Genomic DNA, 17,912 nt, shown 5'->3' on the forward strand with positions numbered 1-17,912 from the left:
CCTCCACCCCCAAGGAGAGAAGCTTTTTGAGGTGTCCAGTGTACATTCATTTACTAAGTATATGGGCATATTCAGAAAGATATGGAGATAGAACTGTTTTTGCATTAACATGTATAAAGAGTATGAAGATTATACATTGTACCCAGAAATCCTTAATGCAGCAAAGTGTGCCAACAGACACCTTGTTGCCACAGCAACACGGTACGAACAAATAATAGGTTACCTACGGTGGTAGACAGAAAGATACCAGCGCATGGAGATGCGGTGGGAGGAGGGCTGGAATTGTCTTTTTAAGGCAGTTTTGAAGCAGGAACAGATGAAATGTGGCTCATTTACTCGTGTGTAAATTTACACACATTGACTGTATGTTCCAAGGGAAAGGCAGTTGCTTAGAATAAAAACAATATTTTTTCCCTAACACCATTTCCCCCTAGAACTGCAGAAGCGTCATTGCAGGACCTACATCTATTTCAATCAATTAAAGTTTTTTCCTACTAGGAACCACTCTCTTCAGTAAGGATAACAGTTCACTGGCTTGGAAACAAAACAAAGGATTAAAACAGCAAAACTCAGATTTATATGGAATGTAGTAAAATGTTTCATTGTGATTCTAAAGGTGCATTGATACCTTTCTCTGTTTGTCTTAATGGTCACTGAAGTTTAAGAACAACTCAAGCACTTGTCATTCTCTCCACTTTGATAAAATCCACAACAGTTAAAACAAGATTCGGCATCAAAGTGGTTTGAAAAAAGGTCTTCTAATGTGTCTGGCATCATAGCTTAATTCCCTGTAACAACAGAATGTTTGGTTTCCATTTTTTAGACATCCCGGGATTTGGCTTGCTTCATACAATTCGAGAATTTGAATATTTATTATGGTACTCAGTACAAACTGAAATACAAGGCACCTACGGATTACTGCTTTGTCTTAAAGGTATGTACAAGAGAAGTCTGTTATGCTAATGTGTACTTTAACTGCTGCCATATACAGATATGGTAAGGGCCTGATCCTGTAAGGTGCAGAGTGCTTCCTGCAACATTACTGCACACCCTCACCTGTGAGTCACTTTGGCCCTATTCAGCAACGTACCTTTAGGAATTACTTAACTTTAAGCACATGAGTAGTCACAATGAGTACCTTGCTGAATTGGGGCCCTTAAGATGTTGCTCAACATCTTGCAGGATTAGGCCCAGTAGATGTCATGCTTTAAAGCACAACTCTGTGTGGCAGGAGGAGAAGAGCATGGTGGGCCTGGCCCACCCACGTAGCTACAGTCCAGCTGCTGGAGAAAGTAGTGGGTCTCCTCTTTCTGCTACTCCAGGTGGGGAGATGAGGGACCCAACGCTACTGCCTGCTCCTCTCAGGGAGAGAAGGGGATGCCGCATTACCACTGTACTCCAAGTGGAGGGGTGAGCCCATGGCGCAGGGCCAGAACTGTGAGGTGCCTTGTGCATCTAGGGCACTAGATGGCCTTAACCGGGTCTAGATTACTAGCTAAAATAATAGAGATTCAGAAATCAGAACATATCTGGCAACACTGACATGGCAGAAGATACAGATTCTTCTTCTACAGCTCTTATGGGCCTGTGGTGCTAACAAGAGCTGCTACCAAACAATGGTTAGTCAACCTGAAAGACAATAAGAAGCAGATACACAGCAAAGTGCCATTTTTAATTTTTCTCTTCCAGTTATAGCTGCATTTTAATGGACTTGTTATCCAAAAAAGAAGTATCTGTCCAATTTCAAGTGTTTGCCAATTTAGTTTACACATGGCCCAAGTACAAATAATTTGTGTGAATCAGACTGATTTTCTGTTCGCAGATTTAAATGACTAATACAGTTCAGCAGTTTAGATAATGCAGTTCTCCACAAACCACTTTGGCAAAGTCACTTCCTTTCTGTCCCTCATTTTCCCCATCTCTAAAATGGGTATAATTACATTTGTCTCCTTTGGAAAGCACTTTGAGGTTAATTAATGTAGTGGTTCTCAACTGATCGCATATTGTGGGCTGCATATGTGGCCCACAATATGTTACCTGGGCTGCAGTGGCCGGGTGGCCGAGTAGCGGCAGCCCTGACCCTGACCCTTGCTGTGCCGGGTGGCCAGCTGCCCACTCCGGATCCCATGGGACCAACAGGCCAACCCCAGTTTCCACCACACAGCTGCCCCGGACCCCAACCATGTGGGGTGGGCCAGATGCTCATCCTGGATGCCTGCCACGTCGCTGCCCCAAACCCCGCCATGCGGGGCCGGCTGGCAGTCCTGCACCGAGACCCCAGAGTTCAGGTGGCCAGTCAGCTGTTCCATACCCCTGCCAGGCGGGATAGACCGGCCTCTAGTCTTGGACCCACGCAGGGCAGGCCAGCAGCTCTGGACCCTGGAGCTCAAAGGGCCGGCCAGGAGCCCTGGATCCCCGACCCTGCAGGGCTCGCCAGCAGCCACAACCCCAGACTTCCACCACACGGGGCGGGCCAGCAGCCCTGACCCCACTGCGCTGGGTGGCGGGGCAGCCTGGCTGGACCCCGCCACGCCAGGCAGCAGGACAGCTGGGAACCCTGTGGACTCCGCCATATGGGGCTGGGTGGCTGCCCCGGAGCTCTCTGAGCCGGGCGGCTCCCCCAGACCCCAGAGCTCACAGGACGGGGCAGCTGCCCTGAACCCCGGAGCTCGCAGGGCAGGCCAGCTGCCCCGGATCCTGAAGCTCACAGGGCAGGCCAACTGCCCCAGTCCCCATGGGCCCGCTGGCAGCCCCGGACTCCCGACCCCATGGGGCCCCCAGCAGCCCCAACCCTGGACTCCCGCCACGTAGGGCAGGCCAGCAGCCCCAACCTGGACCCCATCCCTGCCATGCTGGGCAGCAGGATAGCCCGGCTGGATCCCTCTGCACTGGTAGTGGGACAGCTCAGACACCCTCGTGCTGGGCAGCTGAGAGCCCGGGACCCCAGGCACACAGGGCAGAGCTGGGCTGCAGCTGTGTGGTAATTGGACCGTGGGTTGAGGACCGCTGAACTCATGAAAAGCGCTATATCAGAGCTAGGTATTATTATTATCCAGAAAACACGTGAACACTTAATGGAGAAAAGAGAAATAGTTCAATCTGCTTTTAAAATGAGTTGAAGTTGGTTCCCTGTAAAAGACTTCAAAGCTGTTGTGAGCATATTTAACTGCCACAGTGCATCTGTATAACATTCAAAGTGGGTGAAAGTGGTCAAAATTAGTATCTGACTAATGTACGTGCTTTCTAGACATTTTATTCGCTTTGCAAGTAGGTGAAAATGAAGTACATCAGGAAAATGATTTTTAGAGTGCTCAGCAATGTTTTTAATAATTCACATCACTGTGAGAACTTTATAACCCAGTGTGCTACCATTTGTGACAAAAAAACAGTTTATGCTACAAATTATCACTGTTGCACTAACATATTTATTAAACTAAAATACCTTGGATGTATGAAGTTAACATCTTGTGCCTCTGTATCACTTACTGTGGTGGTGGTGGAGGGGAAAAACCAATAGTGAAAGCCTGAGAGGAAGGGGTTTATGCATCATAAATTTGAGTTTGAAATATCTTTTACTTAAAAATGTTTGCTATAGGGCCTTTAAAGTGTACTAGCAATGTAACAGAATAAGCATCATATCCACACAGCCCTATTATGGGTAAGGAGAAATGTGGTCTATGTTACTGTTATTGGTCTTCATTTTTATTCTAATATGTTTTCAGAGGCTGGGACATGTGGTAGGTTCCTGACTGGAACAGTTTTACACTTTATTGTGGCATTCTTGAAACTGGCAATTGCAGTGGTTGAAAGAGGCCTAAACGTAGATGGTCTGCACATTTTAAACTGTTGCTGTATGGGGGGAAATAGTGGCCAATAGAGCCAAGTTCTACCACATCCTTCCTCTTGTACTTTCAGCCATTGCCAGTACGATGGGGCTGAGGATGGTGGTAGTTTGAGTGCAGGGGTTTGTGGGAAAGAAACACACTGCGGTGTGTTCTGTATAACTTCAGTCAGTTGCCCTACATGGCAAGCACCGCACTGCTGTCACACTCCCACACAGCTGCAAGCCAACTCAAGTATCGATTCCTCTAGATGCATTTAGGATGTAGTTGCAAAACCAGAGATCTCATTAATTCTGGTCCTGTTGCATGTAGCTCTTTCTTATCTCTCACTGTCTGTAAGGGACGGGCCTAAACCAGTGCGTTCTCTGTACTGCGAGCCTCCATATACTCCTGCTGGGAGCAGAAGTGTAACTTTCTAACAGTGTCTAGAATTGTGGTTGACTGTTGGGCTGTTTTTAGGTTGAGTGGATGCTGGTGACATATCAAAGTGTGAAGATGGGAGTAGAGCTGTCACAAAGTTTATACTGATGAACTGCTCCTCTCCTAGTTAGGTTAAGTATTAATGTGCAAATGTTCTAGGTGAGATTATCTTGCAGGGGGCAACTTGTACTGAGTTGCCAAAGGAGAACAAACCATCTTAGAGAGTCATCACTGACTAATCACAACAAGAGATGTCTTTCATTCTGTGACTGAGTGTCCAAGATGAATTAATGGAAAGGAAGTCTCGTGCATACATTCAGGTGCAATGATGACAGTGGAATTAACCTGTAAGTGAAAGGAGACTATTTTTTGGATAATTGATTCCTCCAGACCTCATTTTAGTAAGACTAAGATATGAGCTATTGGTTTCACATCCACACCTTTTAAGCTTATGCTCACACATACTTCAAAGATATTGAAAGGGCCCATTGTTCATGCAAAGGAGGTGAATGGTTAACAGAACAGCCTGTGATAAAGCTACATAAAACAACATGAATGTTAGTTTTGAAGAAAGCACATACATACACCCTACTCCCACCCAAAAAACAACCCCAAAACATCATTGAGCCATCTTACCAGATGACTAGATCCAAGCAACAGAACTAGTACCTGACTCCAGAGATCCTCCCCCACAATACCAATGTGATGAAGTATACCCTGAAAGAAATCTTGCTTTCTTTTATTTTATGATCTCATATTTCTTTAGGGATGGAAGGGAATCTCAAGAGACGATTAAGGCAAGGAACAGCGTTTCTTACCATCTTCCTGTGTATATGTGTAGGATTGTCAAGTGTTTCTGGAAAGGGAAGGTGGAAATTCTATCAAAGGAGGATGTGCCCCTTTGATTATAACCTCTTATGTTCCGAGAATCTTTTCTGATAGAACAGTGATGAGTTGTGAATGCAGCTTCCCGACTTTTTCCGTTAAACTGCTGCATTAAACATGCTTTAGCCCTGAGCACAGAGGAGGAAGCTATTCCTTTCAGTGATATTTTTTTTCCATTTGAACCATCAAGATACCTCAGGAGATAATGAAGGTAAAAGCTAGTTGACCAGTATCTTAGAGGTTTCTCAAGAGCACTGCTCAGTGTCTTCTAGTGAAAGAGAGAACATTTTGTTCAGCTTATTCAGAAGTTTCCTATCAGGATGATTCAGAAAGAGTCGGAGGCAATGGAACAAATAGCTACTTCCTAATGCCCACTTCTATTAGACAGAGACAAACCCAGCTGGGCTTGTCTAACTGAAAGGAGCCCAGGTGGCTAATCAGCATCTACCAGAAAGCTGAAGTCACATTTAGCTGCCTCTATCAATTCCTGAGCAGTAAACTGGAACTAACGTCTTTTGGAACCCTAGGAAGATAGCGCAGGGTAGGGAAAGGGCTCTGCCGAGGCATATGGGTAGAGTCAGCATGTATCCTCAGGCATTTGAGGAACCATAAAGCTTGAAAGATTTTTTTTCTCCTCTTACTCACTTGGCCTATGCTGGGTCATAACTCTCAATAAAATGAGACTAACCACTGGAACAGGCCTTTTACGTGTGAACCAGGCGTCCCATCAGGCCTCTGTTCCTTAAAGGAAAAGTTACACATAAGAAAAACAACACAACCTATTAAAAAATAAAACCTCAGAAGGAAGCAAACCCTTGGAGGAGCTGCACATCTAAGCATGCAGATAATTTCATCTTGCTCAACTAACCATTACTTAACACAGGCCAAAATTTAAAGGGCGTCAGACCTTTTCCCTTTTGAGGCCAAATGGGGGTATTGCACATTTTAATTCTAATCCTTGGCTCTCCTTTCATATCAAAGGCAGGGTGCTGGTGTTAGCAGTCCCTCTCCAAAGAATCCAACAATAATAAAACAGCCTCTGGGTGCCCATGCATATGACAGAACACTAATGGTACGGTCCAAGGAAGCTCTCCTGATCTCCAATACAGACGAGAAAATAGGACACCTCTCCTATTGCCATGTGGAGTGTGGCAGAAAGAACAAACCCCACAGTAGCACAGCTTTCCAAACCACCCGCTTTTCTTGACAGCTCTGGCTACTCAGAAATGAAGGGGAAGCAAAAACTTCTGCTCATACTTCTCCAGGAAGTCAATTTTCAGCAATCACTGGAAGAAGTTACCTCTCACACCTGTAGTGAGTGCACAAGCCAAGACTGTCCAGCACCATGTGGGATAGCACCTATACAATATAAATATAAAGCAGCTGTCCCTAAAATATGGCTCTCCTATTACATTATCTGGGAATTGCATTGGGAACAGCATGTACATCATCATCATCATTCATTTTGTACTGTTAGGTTGAAACTAAGGCTGTAAGCGATTTAAAAAAAGTAAACATGATTAATCGTACAATTAAAAAAATTAATCACAATTAATCATCCTGTTAAACAATAATAGAATACCAATTATTTAAATATCTTTGGATGTTTTGTACATTTTCAAAGATAATTATTTCAATTACAATACAGAATACAAAGTGTACAGTGTACAGTGCTCACTTTATATTTATTTTTGATTATAAATATTTGCACTGTAAAAAAACAGAAGAAATAATATTTTTCAGTTCACCTCATACAAGTACTGTAATACAATCTCTTTATCATGAAAGTTGAACTTACAAATATAGAATTATGTACAAAAAAATAACTTCATTCAAATCAAAACAATATAAAACTTCAGAGCCTACAAGTCCACTCAGTCCTATTTCAGCCAATTGCTCAGACAAACAAGTTAGGTTACAATTTGCAGGAGATAAAGCTGCCCGCTTCTGTTTACAATGTCACCTGCAAGTGAGAACAAGTATTCGCATGGCACTGTTGTAACCGGCATAGCAAGATATTTATGTGCCAGATGCGCTGAAGATTCATATGTCCCTTCATGCTTCAACTACCATTCCAGAGGATATGTGTCCATGCTAATGATGGTTTCTGCTTGATAATGGTCCAAAGCAGAGCGGACTGACGCATGTTCATTTTCATCATCTGAGTCAGATGCCACCAGCAGAAGGTTGATTTTCTTTTTTGGTGGTTCAAGTTCTGTAGTTTCCGTATCTGAGTGTTGCTCTATTAAGATTTCTGAAAGCATGCTCCACCCCTGGCTCATCCCTCTCAAATTTTGGACTGCACTTCAGATTCTTAAACCTTGGGTCAAGTGCTATAGCTATTTTTAGAAATCTTACATTGGTACCTTCTTTGCGTTTTGTAAAATCTGCTGTGAAAGTGTTCTTAAAACAGACGTGCTGGGTCATAATCTGAGATTGCTATAACATGAAATATATGGCAGAATGCAAGTAAAACAGAACAGGAGACACACAATTCTCCCCCCAAGAAGTTCAGTCACAAATTTAATTAATGAATTAGTTTTTTAATGAGCATTATCAGCATGGAAGCATGTTCTCTGGAATGGTGGCTGAAGCATGAAGGGGCATACGAATGTTTAGCATATCTGGCACATAAATACTTTGCAACATCAGCTACAAAAGTGCTAACTCCTGTTCTCACTCTCAGGTGACATTGTAAATAAGAAGCAAGCAGAAGTATCTTCCATGAATGTAAACAAACTTGTTTGTCTGAGCGATTGGCTGAACAAGAAGTAGGACTGAGTGGACTTGTAGGCTCTAAAGATTTACATTGTTTTGCTTCTGAGTGCAGTTATGTAACCAAAAAAACTCTACATTTGTAAGTTACATTTTCATGATAAAGAGATTGCACTAGAGTACTTGTATGAGATTAACTGAAAAATACTATTTCTTTTGTTTATCATTTGTACAGAGCAAATATTTGTAATAAAAAATAATATAAAGTTAGCACTGTGCACTTTGTATTCTGTGTTGTAATAGAAATCAATATATTTGAAAATTTAGAAAAACATCCAAAAATATTTAATAAATTTCAATTGGTATTCTATTGTTTAACAGTGCGATTAATCGCGATTACTTTTTTTAATCACAATTAATTTTTTGAGTTAATCGTGTGAGTTAACTGTGATTAATCAACAGCCCTAGTTGAAACCGTTCCAAAGCCAGGGGAACCCACTTTGGCAAGAAGGGTCAGTTCATCTCCTTGGTGAAATTTTCCATTGTATTTAACAGAAACTTTGAACATTATAGATTATAGTGTGTGTGTGTGTGTGTGTGTATTCGCCAGTCCTGGAGCCGGTTATCTCATGCCATGATGAAAAATCCTTCAAAGCAGACAAATAGCAAGGTAATCTATATGCAAATTGACTGGTTTAGTCAATCTGATGTGTCTGTGACTGAGTGAATTTAATTATGGTTTATTGGTGCTGGTTTTGCTTGAGTAATCTGAAGGTAATGGTGCATAATGCTGAATTAATCTAGGATGAAACAAAATGGTTTCCTGGGGATAAACTGAGACAAGGGCATCATCATACTCCATTTCTGCAGCTGGGTACATTTTCCCTTGTAGCCCATCTAGCTAAGCTTTGTTGGTATCTCAGGAGTCTGCCACGTCTCTGTCAGATCTCTAATGTTCCCGAGAATTTTAGGGCCAAATTCTCTGCTCAATTTCTATAATGCAGTTACTCCAGCAGATAATTTGGTTCTTAGTTTGGCCCACTGCTGGTTCTCTCCTCTCTCACAGCGAACATATCCCCTCACAGATGCCTATAAAGTATACACTCTATAGGACACCCTTTTAAAAATGTAAACATGAGAAGTAAGTGCATTTGAGAGATAAGATGATATGAGACAGTCATAGAAAGGAAATGAAAAGGATACAGAACAAGAGAGCATTTTTGTCTTTTCACCTGAAACAACTTAATCCTTTAGAATCAACATTTCAGGTGAGTATTTAAATTAAAATCAGGCCTCCGCCAGTAACCTGAAGGAAGCAAATGTAAAAAGATTATTTATTTATTAATAAGCTGTTTCAGAGATGTAGGGAAACAGGGCCCTGCACTGAAGAGCTCACAATCTAAGTAAGTGTGTAAGTTTTTGCAGGATTGGTGCCTAAACAATATAGAGGGAGGGAAGGGATATAATAAATGCTTTTTCTTTTCTCTGCAAAGGTATTCTCTTTAGTTAACAGGAACTACTGATTTTTTAAAAAAATAGCTACACCAAAACGATTGCTTCAGTCACTTGGGAAGTGTAGGTCAGAAGCAGAAGTACCTTATGGCGATGCAGTCGTTTGTTTTAGGTAAGCACATTCTCTGCACATTTTAGGTAAATCAGGCAAGCCTCCAGGCTGGTATTCTGGTTGCAGGGAATATGTGGAGTCAGGATGTAACTGAATTTAGAAGCAATTAGCCAAACTTTTATCTCAGTTTTCTGGGTGTCCAACTTGATACTTTGGGGTTGATTTTCCAAAGTGTTGAGCACCCACCACTTCCATTGATTCCAGTTGTAGCAGATGCTCAGCATTTCTGAAAACCACTCCTCAAGGGATATCAAAATGGGCACCTAAAAAACACAAAGGTACCCAAAATCAATAGCCACTTCTGGCATTTCTGGCCTAACTCCAAAGCCATCAGTTTGTGGATCAGTGCTCAGTTTTGTAGACAGTATCACCTCCCAGAAACTTTGGGTAACTAGCTTTACAGAGTTTTGGGCAAGGAAGTCAATGAGATACCTGAATAGATCTATAGCTTACTTTTCATTTTCATGGTTGGAAGAAGATGAAGAAAGATAACATGTTATTGAGAGATTCTCTCTCTCTCTCTCACACACACTCACTCACTCACTCACTCACTCACTCTTGTTTAGGCATTAGGCACAAGCCATAGAACCCACATCTTTCAGTTCCTGTTTCACTGTAGGCTTTCAGTGTGTTCTATCTTGTTTTCTTTAGGCATAAGGTTTACTTTATACTTTAAATTCATCTGCACACAACGGTTTTTGGTTTTGCTAGGCTTCTTGAAAAATAAGATCTTTATATTCAAGTGTTTCCTTATTATCTATTCAAATAATGCTTGGGAGGGACACAGTGTGTTACATGACACTTGGAAAGAAGCCAAAGGGTTGGAGTGGAGAACTGAGGGTCAGGGCCTGGGTTCTATTCCTGACTCTTTTACCGGTTTTCTGGCTGATCTTTGGCAAGTCCCTGAAAGGCCTAATTTTCAAAGGGAGAACCTGCAGCTCTCTTTGATTTCATGTGAAATTTCAACACTTCTGAAAATCAGGCCCTTAGCCAATATGTGCTTCAGTTTCCCCATCTGTAAAATGGTGCTAATACTCCCTCCCAAACCGTTATTAAGCACTGTGAGATCTATGGGAGAAGTGCTATAGAAATATTGTGCATTGAAATGTAATAAGATCTGTTATAGATTATTTTTCAGGCCCTATATTAGCAGAGTGGGTTTCTGTGGCTTTTAACATAAAGCCTGAATTCCCTTTTTGCTTCTTTGGAGTTTGCTTGAATGTTATCACTTTTCACTGGACCTATGGCTTCTGAGGAGCTGCTTTTTGAATTGTTGTCCTTTATAATTCACTTGATTGCTGGAAGTTTCCAAGGAAAAGGGAAATAAACCTCTTCAGAGAAGAAAGATGTTTTTGCTTTGCCATCTGATCATTGCAGTGAGCGTTCCGAAACACAGCGTGCACTGAGCCTGGAGGTGTGTGTGCTGGGTAACGCTGTGAGGCATTCTTGAGGTTGAGTCTCTCTCAGTTCTCTTGAACAGTATGGCTCTTCATCCCCCCTAAACTACGGCAATGCTTAGCTGGCAGTCATGCTACTTCCTTTTCAGCATTGTTGATTCCAGTGAGAAAGCTTCTCTTAGCGTTTGTCCAAGTTATTTGGGTTAAGTACAAATTTTCTTTCAGGAAGTTCTCACAAGTGATATTAAATGCGGTATTTGAAAAACTGAGGGAGACTCACAGGATCTTCAAACTGCTGTTCATTTTGGTGGGAAGAGAGGACCCTCTCTCTCATCGTATGTGCAGTGTGCCGGGACGTTTGGTAGCATCCTCATCCGCCAGTGCTATAAAACCTTTGAAAAGTATTTGATGCCATCTGCTGGACTGAACAGAATATTACAAGTCAGACCAAAAATTCCCTGGTATCTTGTGAAACAAGCATCAGGAGTTGAAATTATCCATATGCCCATTCTAGCCCCTCCATATGAGAGGGGCTCTGGTCTGGAGATGTTCTTCACACCAGGAAACTGAATTGGACCTTGCATGTTCTGAGTTGGAGTTCCCCAGGATAAACAACCAACAGTGCACTTGGATAAAACCAGTGAAATAAGCCAGTGATAATGTCTTTGTAACCCTTTTGTCAGCAGTTGTCAGCAGCAAAAATGGCCAGGTTCAAATATCTAGGGGTTCTTCCTAGAATTAACCAATACTACCACAAGCTTGAACCCCTACCCAGAAAACCGGGAAAACTAAATATTGCCTCTGTGACCCTTAACTGGCATGCACCAACTTTGTATATAAAACAAAGAAAATGTTATTGGGGGAAAGGAATACAGCATTAATTTGGGGAAACACAACAACATAAGTTATTCATACGTTTATATGAGTAGTAGGTAAAACACTCACCCACAGTTTCTTTGGCAGTAATCCTTTGCCTCAGTTTCCCCACCTGCTGATGTGAACACCTGATGGACATATGTCCCTTTAACACCTCACTTTCTCACTAGTGCACCCCATATACCCCACCCACCCATGGGTTTTGGCGTTTTTTTGGTCAGTGATTAGTCCTAGAGTGTGGGAATACAGTCAGGCAGACTCATCTCTGGCCTCAAAAAGGAAGTACTGCCTTAGTACTACCTCTGCATCATATCTTATCAGGATGCAGGTCCTCGGACTCCAAACCTAGCAATAGTGACTGCTGCTCTAGAGGTGCTATGTAGGTGCCAGACATAGGTCCTTACGAGAGTGAACTCAGTTCTATCATTGCACTATGGAAGAGGTTCAGTGACAAATAGGGTGACCAGACAGCAAGTGTGAAAAATCGGGACAGGGGGAAGGGGTTAATAGGAGCCTATATAAGAAAAAGACCCAAAAATCGGGACTGTCCCTATAAAATCGGGACATCTGGTCACCTTAGTGACAAAGGACCCTGGAGCACAGTCCCGGCCACAAGAGATTTACTTCTCACAAGGTAAGAACCCTGTGTGACTAGCTGTACTGTCCAGTTGTGCAATAGTTTGGGGTTATGGCAACGCCTATCAGGGCATATTAAGTACAGTTTTATGCCCTTTTGTCACACACTAGGGTAACATTTAATTTCCCCCTACATCCAGCACTTTGGTTGTTTTGGTTAAAATTAATTAAAGTTCACACTGGGAGGGCGGATGGATAACATAAGGTCTGCTCATCCTGTCTCGTCTCCTTGTTCACCAATAGATGGTAGCAGAAATCTCCTGCCCTAGAGTTTCAGAGCTGCCTAGGTTTACATCCTACTCTACTGTAGCATTGAAGGCTAGTTCCTTCAAAGTCTAAAATCAATAGGTGCAATTTTCAGGCAAGCAGTCTGACTGAAATTTGTAGCAGACTCTGAACTGTAGGGATATATCAGTGTTGAGCAGTAGCAGTAAGAGTTCCAAAACCAGTTCAAAGAATCAAAGGATTTAAGTGCCCTGGAAAAAGTGATTACTTTTGGTAGTGTTGCATTATGTATAAATCTATAGCTACAATAGGATGAAATTTTGCACCCATGTTGGTGAGAGTTACAACAGATAAAGGGGCATAGAACAAAAACTTGGAGTAATAGCGTAGAGCTAACTCACAGGAAGACAATGAGTCTAAAGACAAAAATCTGTTTCAGCTGAAGATCTGTGCTTATCCAAATTGAATGTGCTCTTTAGAAATGATAATCATGTTGTATTTTCAGGCTGGATGTGTTACAGATTGCAACAGACTTCCTCTGTTTACATATTGAGCGCTAGGCACTGAACCATGACATTTCTAGACTTTATTGACCTGTAGGTCACATTTTAGCTTTCTAAAACTCAGGTATTTACATTGCAGACATCTCTTACAACCTGTTACATTTATTATAAGCAAATGCTACAAATGTTAATCCCTACGTGCTGCAGTTTTTTATTTCATTTTTTACACACTGATAATTGTCATCTTCATGTTAACGTGCTCTAGAAAGGCAGTGTTCCCATTGCAATCACCATATGGGGCTTTAACTTTTTTACGTTTTGCCTGATATACGTAGGTTTCTAACTGCAAGAATTATTCATTCCAGCATCCCCAGATTCAAAAGGAGTCACAATATATCAAGTATTTATGCTGTGATGACCAATGGACTCTACAGCAGTGGGTAACAGGAATCAGAATTGCCAAGGTGAGAATGAAGACAATTTTCTTCTCTCCCCCCTGTCCCAACTCCCTCAGCTAACTGGTTGTCATCAAGGCTCAGTACATCCAGTCAGTGTACAGTAAGTAGCTTGATCCTAGCTTCTGTAATTGCCACCGTTTCTTGCTGTGGGATGACACCAAATAGACATCCCCCAGGCTTTCCCGGTGCCCCTTTACAAAGTGCTTTGACTATAGCATACGGTGCTATAGTATTATTCTAAGCACTTATCTTGCATTGAGTGGATCCTAGGGCAAAATCCCATTGAAATCAATAGGGTGCAGGGATCAGTAGACTCTACGCAGGTGCAGGGATTCTCCCTGGCATGTCCCAGTACAGATTCAGGCTCACTATTTGTAGAAATAGCTGCTTTCTAACAAAATTTGGGAAAGGGTTCAAAAAAATGCAGCTCACAGCAAATGTGTGTTTGGACATGCAGACAGTTGCGTTGACTCTGCTCCAGGATTAAAGGTGCGCTTTATTTCCCCAGTATGGCAAGACACTGTATGATAACTACAAACGTGCAGTACAAAGGGCCAGCTTGGCCTCTGGATGGGCAAACCTGGCGACTGTGAAACCAGCTGTCACTGCAGGATCATCCTTGACAGGTATCTACACTGTTTGACATGATTAAACCTTAGGCAAGAGTGCTGGGGATTTTCTGTCCCATGAGCTTAGTAATAAGACTTTTTGTTCTGGCCCACAATTGTAATCCATAGCCATGAGATACTGCTACAGGAAATAAATTCACATCTTCAAACATAAGTCACCAAGAGCAGAATAGAGTTAACATGCATTCCTGGCACATTGAATAGAATGCTTTTTTGGTGGCTTCCATATATAGATTCCCCTTCACTATGCCTCATCTTGACTAAATGGCCAAGATCCTGTAGTCTCTCATTCAGAGAAAGACATGTTCATCATCTCTACATTGTCACTCTTGGAACGTTTGCTCCAGTGGGCTTTCCTGAGGATGATGCTGTTTTCACTCCAAGAAGTGATCAGGACAGCAGTGAGCCACTCTATCTAAAAATCAGAATGAGATAAGGAAGAGAACACCATTTCCATCACGGCGTGGGACAAGAGGCCCCAGAGTCTTTAGCAAACTCATCTTCACTACAGCACAGTCACAAAGGGGGAGCGTGGGGGCAATTTCTAACTTTACATCTGTTAGTAGATCTGTTGCTTTCTGTTGCCCATTTATCACTGTAGAGCAGCATTTCCCAAACTGTGGCGGGCTCAGGGGATTGTGAGGGTACAAAGGGTCATAAGACATTAAAAGTGTGAGTGGGGGAGTTGGGGGTGTGGAGAGAAAATTCAAGAAAGCCAGAATATGTTCCAGTTAAAGTAGCTCCTGTCCCAGGGAGCTGGCTGGGCTCGGCTTTCCATGCTGGGTATTGTGATCCCATGCACCAAGGACAAGGTCACAGTGCCACTCAGATTAGGCCTGGCTGCCCTGCTGTCAGAGAGGCAGGGCCCCTGTGTACCAGGGGCCAGGTCGCAATGCCTCAAGTGTGGAACATGGAGGCTAGCTGTCCCTATGGGCCAGGAGCTACTGCTGCAGGGTGAGTGGCGGGGAGGCTGGGTCTCACTCTGCAATTCACACACACATGGACCTGCCACCCCTTAGTGGCAGCACCCAACCACCCTTTCTCCTGGGCTTCCCACTCCCCACACCCATCTTTGTGCTTTTAACTTTCCCCAAAATACCCAAACCAAAGCAAAAAAACCCAAAAAACAAGCCACACCTCTGACTCCTGGGGATCTCATTGACATAGGTGAGCCCCCCAAAGGTGGAGTGTGTACCCTGAAGAAGTTTGCTGAAGAGGCATAACAGGGTATGACAATAATAGTAACCTGCACAACTATTTTTACTTCACACGTTTGAAATATATTTTATTTGTTACGAAAAGTGTTCTGGGCCCCCTTTAAATAATTACAATACCCAATGCCTTTAAAACTAGTTAAAATCAAATTAAACAAACTGTCCCCACCCCACCAGTATTGTCACCTTCCACATTCCCCCATCACAACACTAAATAAATAAATAAAATCATCCCACTCCAGAATTCTCTAGATATCTTCCCCAGGCCTTACCTGCCCTCGCCCCAAATGCCTGGGGGGGAGCAGCATGCCTGGAAAAGTTCAGGTTCCTGGCGACCAGCAAAGGGACTGAGTTCCAAAGTCAAGGGGAACTCCCTGCCAGCGGCTCCATTTGAGAGGCATGGGACAGCTTCTGGAGGGGTGGCGGATTGACTCAGATTTGATGTTGTGATGGGGAGTGGCTGACTTCAGTAGGTTTCCACGCAAGCGCAGGAATCCATGCTAGGAGATCCCAGAACAGGAGCAGGGCTTACTTGAGCATATGCACGTCTATGGTTTTGACCACTGACAAGAATCTAGGCATAGGTCATAATAAGTGATCACACAACACACTGCGTGTCTCTCACAGCAGAAGGATAGCTGTCTTCTAGACCAGTGGTTTTGAAACTACAGGTTGTGAGCCAGTACTGGGTTACAGAATGTCAGGCACTGGGTCACGGCGACTCTGGTCAGCACTGCTGACTGGGCCGTTAAAAGTCCCATCAGTGGTGCTGCCTGGCTAAGGCAGGCTAGTTCTTACCTGTTCTGACACCGTGCTGTGCCCTGGAAGTGGCCAGCATCAGGTCCGGCTACTAGGCAGGGGGGCTGCAGGGCTCCACAAGCTGCCCCTGCCCCGAGCACTCCCATTGGCCAGGAACCTGCCAATGGGAGCTGGGCGGGGGGAAGCGGTGCCTGCAGGCGAGAGCCGCACGGAGCCGCTTGCGCGCCTCCGCCTAGGAGCCACACCTGCTGCTGGCCGCTTCTGGGGCACAGCGTGGTCCGTGGTGCCAGGGCAGGCAGGAAGCCTTCCTTAGCACCACTGCTGCGCCACTGACTGGGAGCCACCCGAAGTAAGCCCGCACCCCAACCCCGTGCCCCAATCCCCTGCCCCAGCCTTGAGCCCCCCCCCTAACCTGGAGCCCATTCCTGTACTCCAAATCCCTCATCCCTAGCCCCATTCGAGCCTGCACCCCCAGCTCAGAGCCCTGACCCCCTTTTGCACCCCAATCTCCTACCCCAGCCCAGAGCCCCTTCCTGCACCCCAAACCCCTCATCCCTGGCCCCACTCCAGAGCCTGCACCCCCAGCCCAGAGCTCTGACCCCCTCCTGCACCCCAACCTCCTGCCCTAGCTCAGAGCCCCCTCCCACACCCGGAACCCCTCATTCCTGGCCCCACCCTGGAGCCATCACCCCTGCACCCCAACCCCCTGCTCCAGCCCTGAGCCCCTCCCACACCCCAAACCGCTCATCCCCAGCTCAATCGGGTCACAGGCATCAACAATTTTCTTCAACTGGGTCGCCAAAAAAGAAGTTTGAAAACCACAGTTCTAGACTATACATGGAACCTGAATGTGTGTGTGAGGGGGAGAAGCTTTGATAATTTTAAATTATTATTTCAGTGGGAGCCAGGGGTACTCAGGGATTTTAAATCATGGGAGGGTTTTTTTATATTTATATGGATGTGTGTGTGGAAATTATATACACAAACAAACACACAGTGGAACACAATCAAAATACAAATGACCTATAGTGGTGATACTGATTAATTTCATACATTATAACATGTTCAAATATAGAATAGAAGCAGTAAATCAAGCGAACACTTCCACTGCCTATTAATCTGAAAGAATGGCTCATATTAAATGGTCATATACCTGTTGAAAGATGTTATTAACTGATATCACTGTAGACTTATTGATTGAGGGTTATTAACATTCTAGTGCAGGTAGGTTATTGGGACTATACATACACTCTGCTAGCATCTATCACACGAGGCCAGTGGTCCCCAACGCAGGGCCCGCAGGTGCCATGGCGCCTGCCTGGGCATTTATGTGCGCCCGCCTACGGACAAGGGAGCGCTTCCGCCAGACAACCCGCCGCCGAGGAGCGTGGCCGCTGGACAACCAGCTGCCGAAATGCCGCCCAGAAGCGGCAACGCCAAGAAACGTCGCCGCTGAAATGCCACCATTTCGGCGGCTGGTCATCCGGTGCCCGTCACACTCTCTTCTGGGAACAAGAATATGCTATTGCAACAGAGAGGTTGGGGACCACTGCACTAGCCCAACATAAAATACAGCTAATTAGATGTGGCCAGAACTTAGTCTCCCCCGTCCCCCCTTCCTTTTTATCATATGGAATGTCTAACAATGAGCAGCTGCTGGCTGACATTCTAAAATGGGGCGGAATATTTTTTCAAACTGCCATTCACAATATTGGCTGGAATTAATAGC

General features: G+C 44.0%; 1 protein-coding gene across 3 annotated transcripts in view; it reads left to right on the forward strand.

Moving 5' to 3' along the window:
• The window catches only part of APBB1IP (amyloid beta precursor protein binding family B member 1 interacting protein), a 107,164-nt gene that overhangs the window by 78,399 nt on the left and 10,853 nt on the right, over positions 1-17,912 (forward strand). For all 3 annotated transcript variants that reach the window (XM_077808230.1, XM_077808229.1, XM_077808231.1), the window contains exons 10-12: positions 824-934; positions 13,489-13,587; positions 14,090-14,207. In XM_077808230.1, coding sequence (XP_077664356.1) covers positions 824-934; positions 13,489-13,587; positions 14,090-14,207 — 328 coding nt within the window. The remainder of the gene's footprint in view (positions 1-823; positions 935-13,488; positions 13,588-14,089; positions 14,208-17,912) is intronic.

Source organism: Eretmochelys imbricata, chromosome 2, assembly GCF_965152235.1.
Source record: "Eretmochelys imbricata isolate rEreImb1 chromosome 2, rEreImb1.hap1, whole genome shotgun sequence".
In the NCBI taxonomy this organism is placed as follows: Eukaryota; Metazoa; Chordata; order Testudines; family Cheloniidae; genus Eretmochelys; species Eretmochelys imbricata.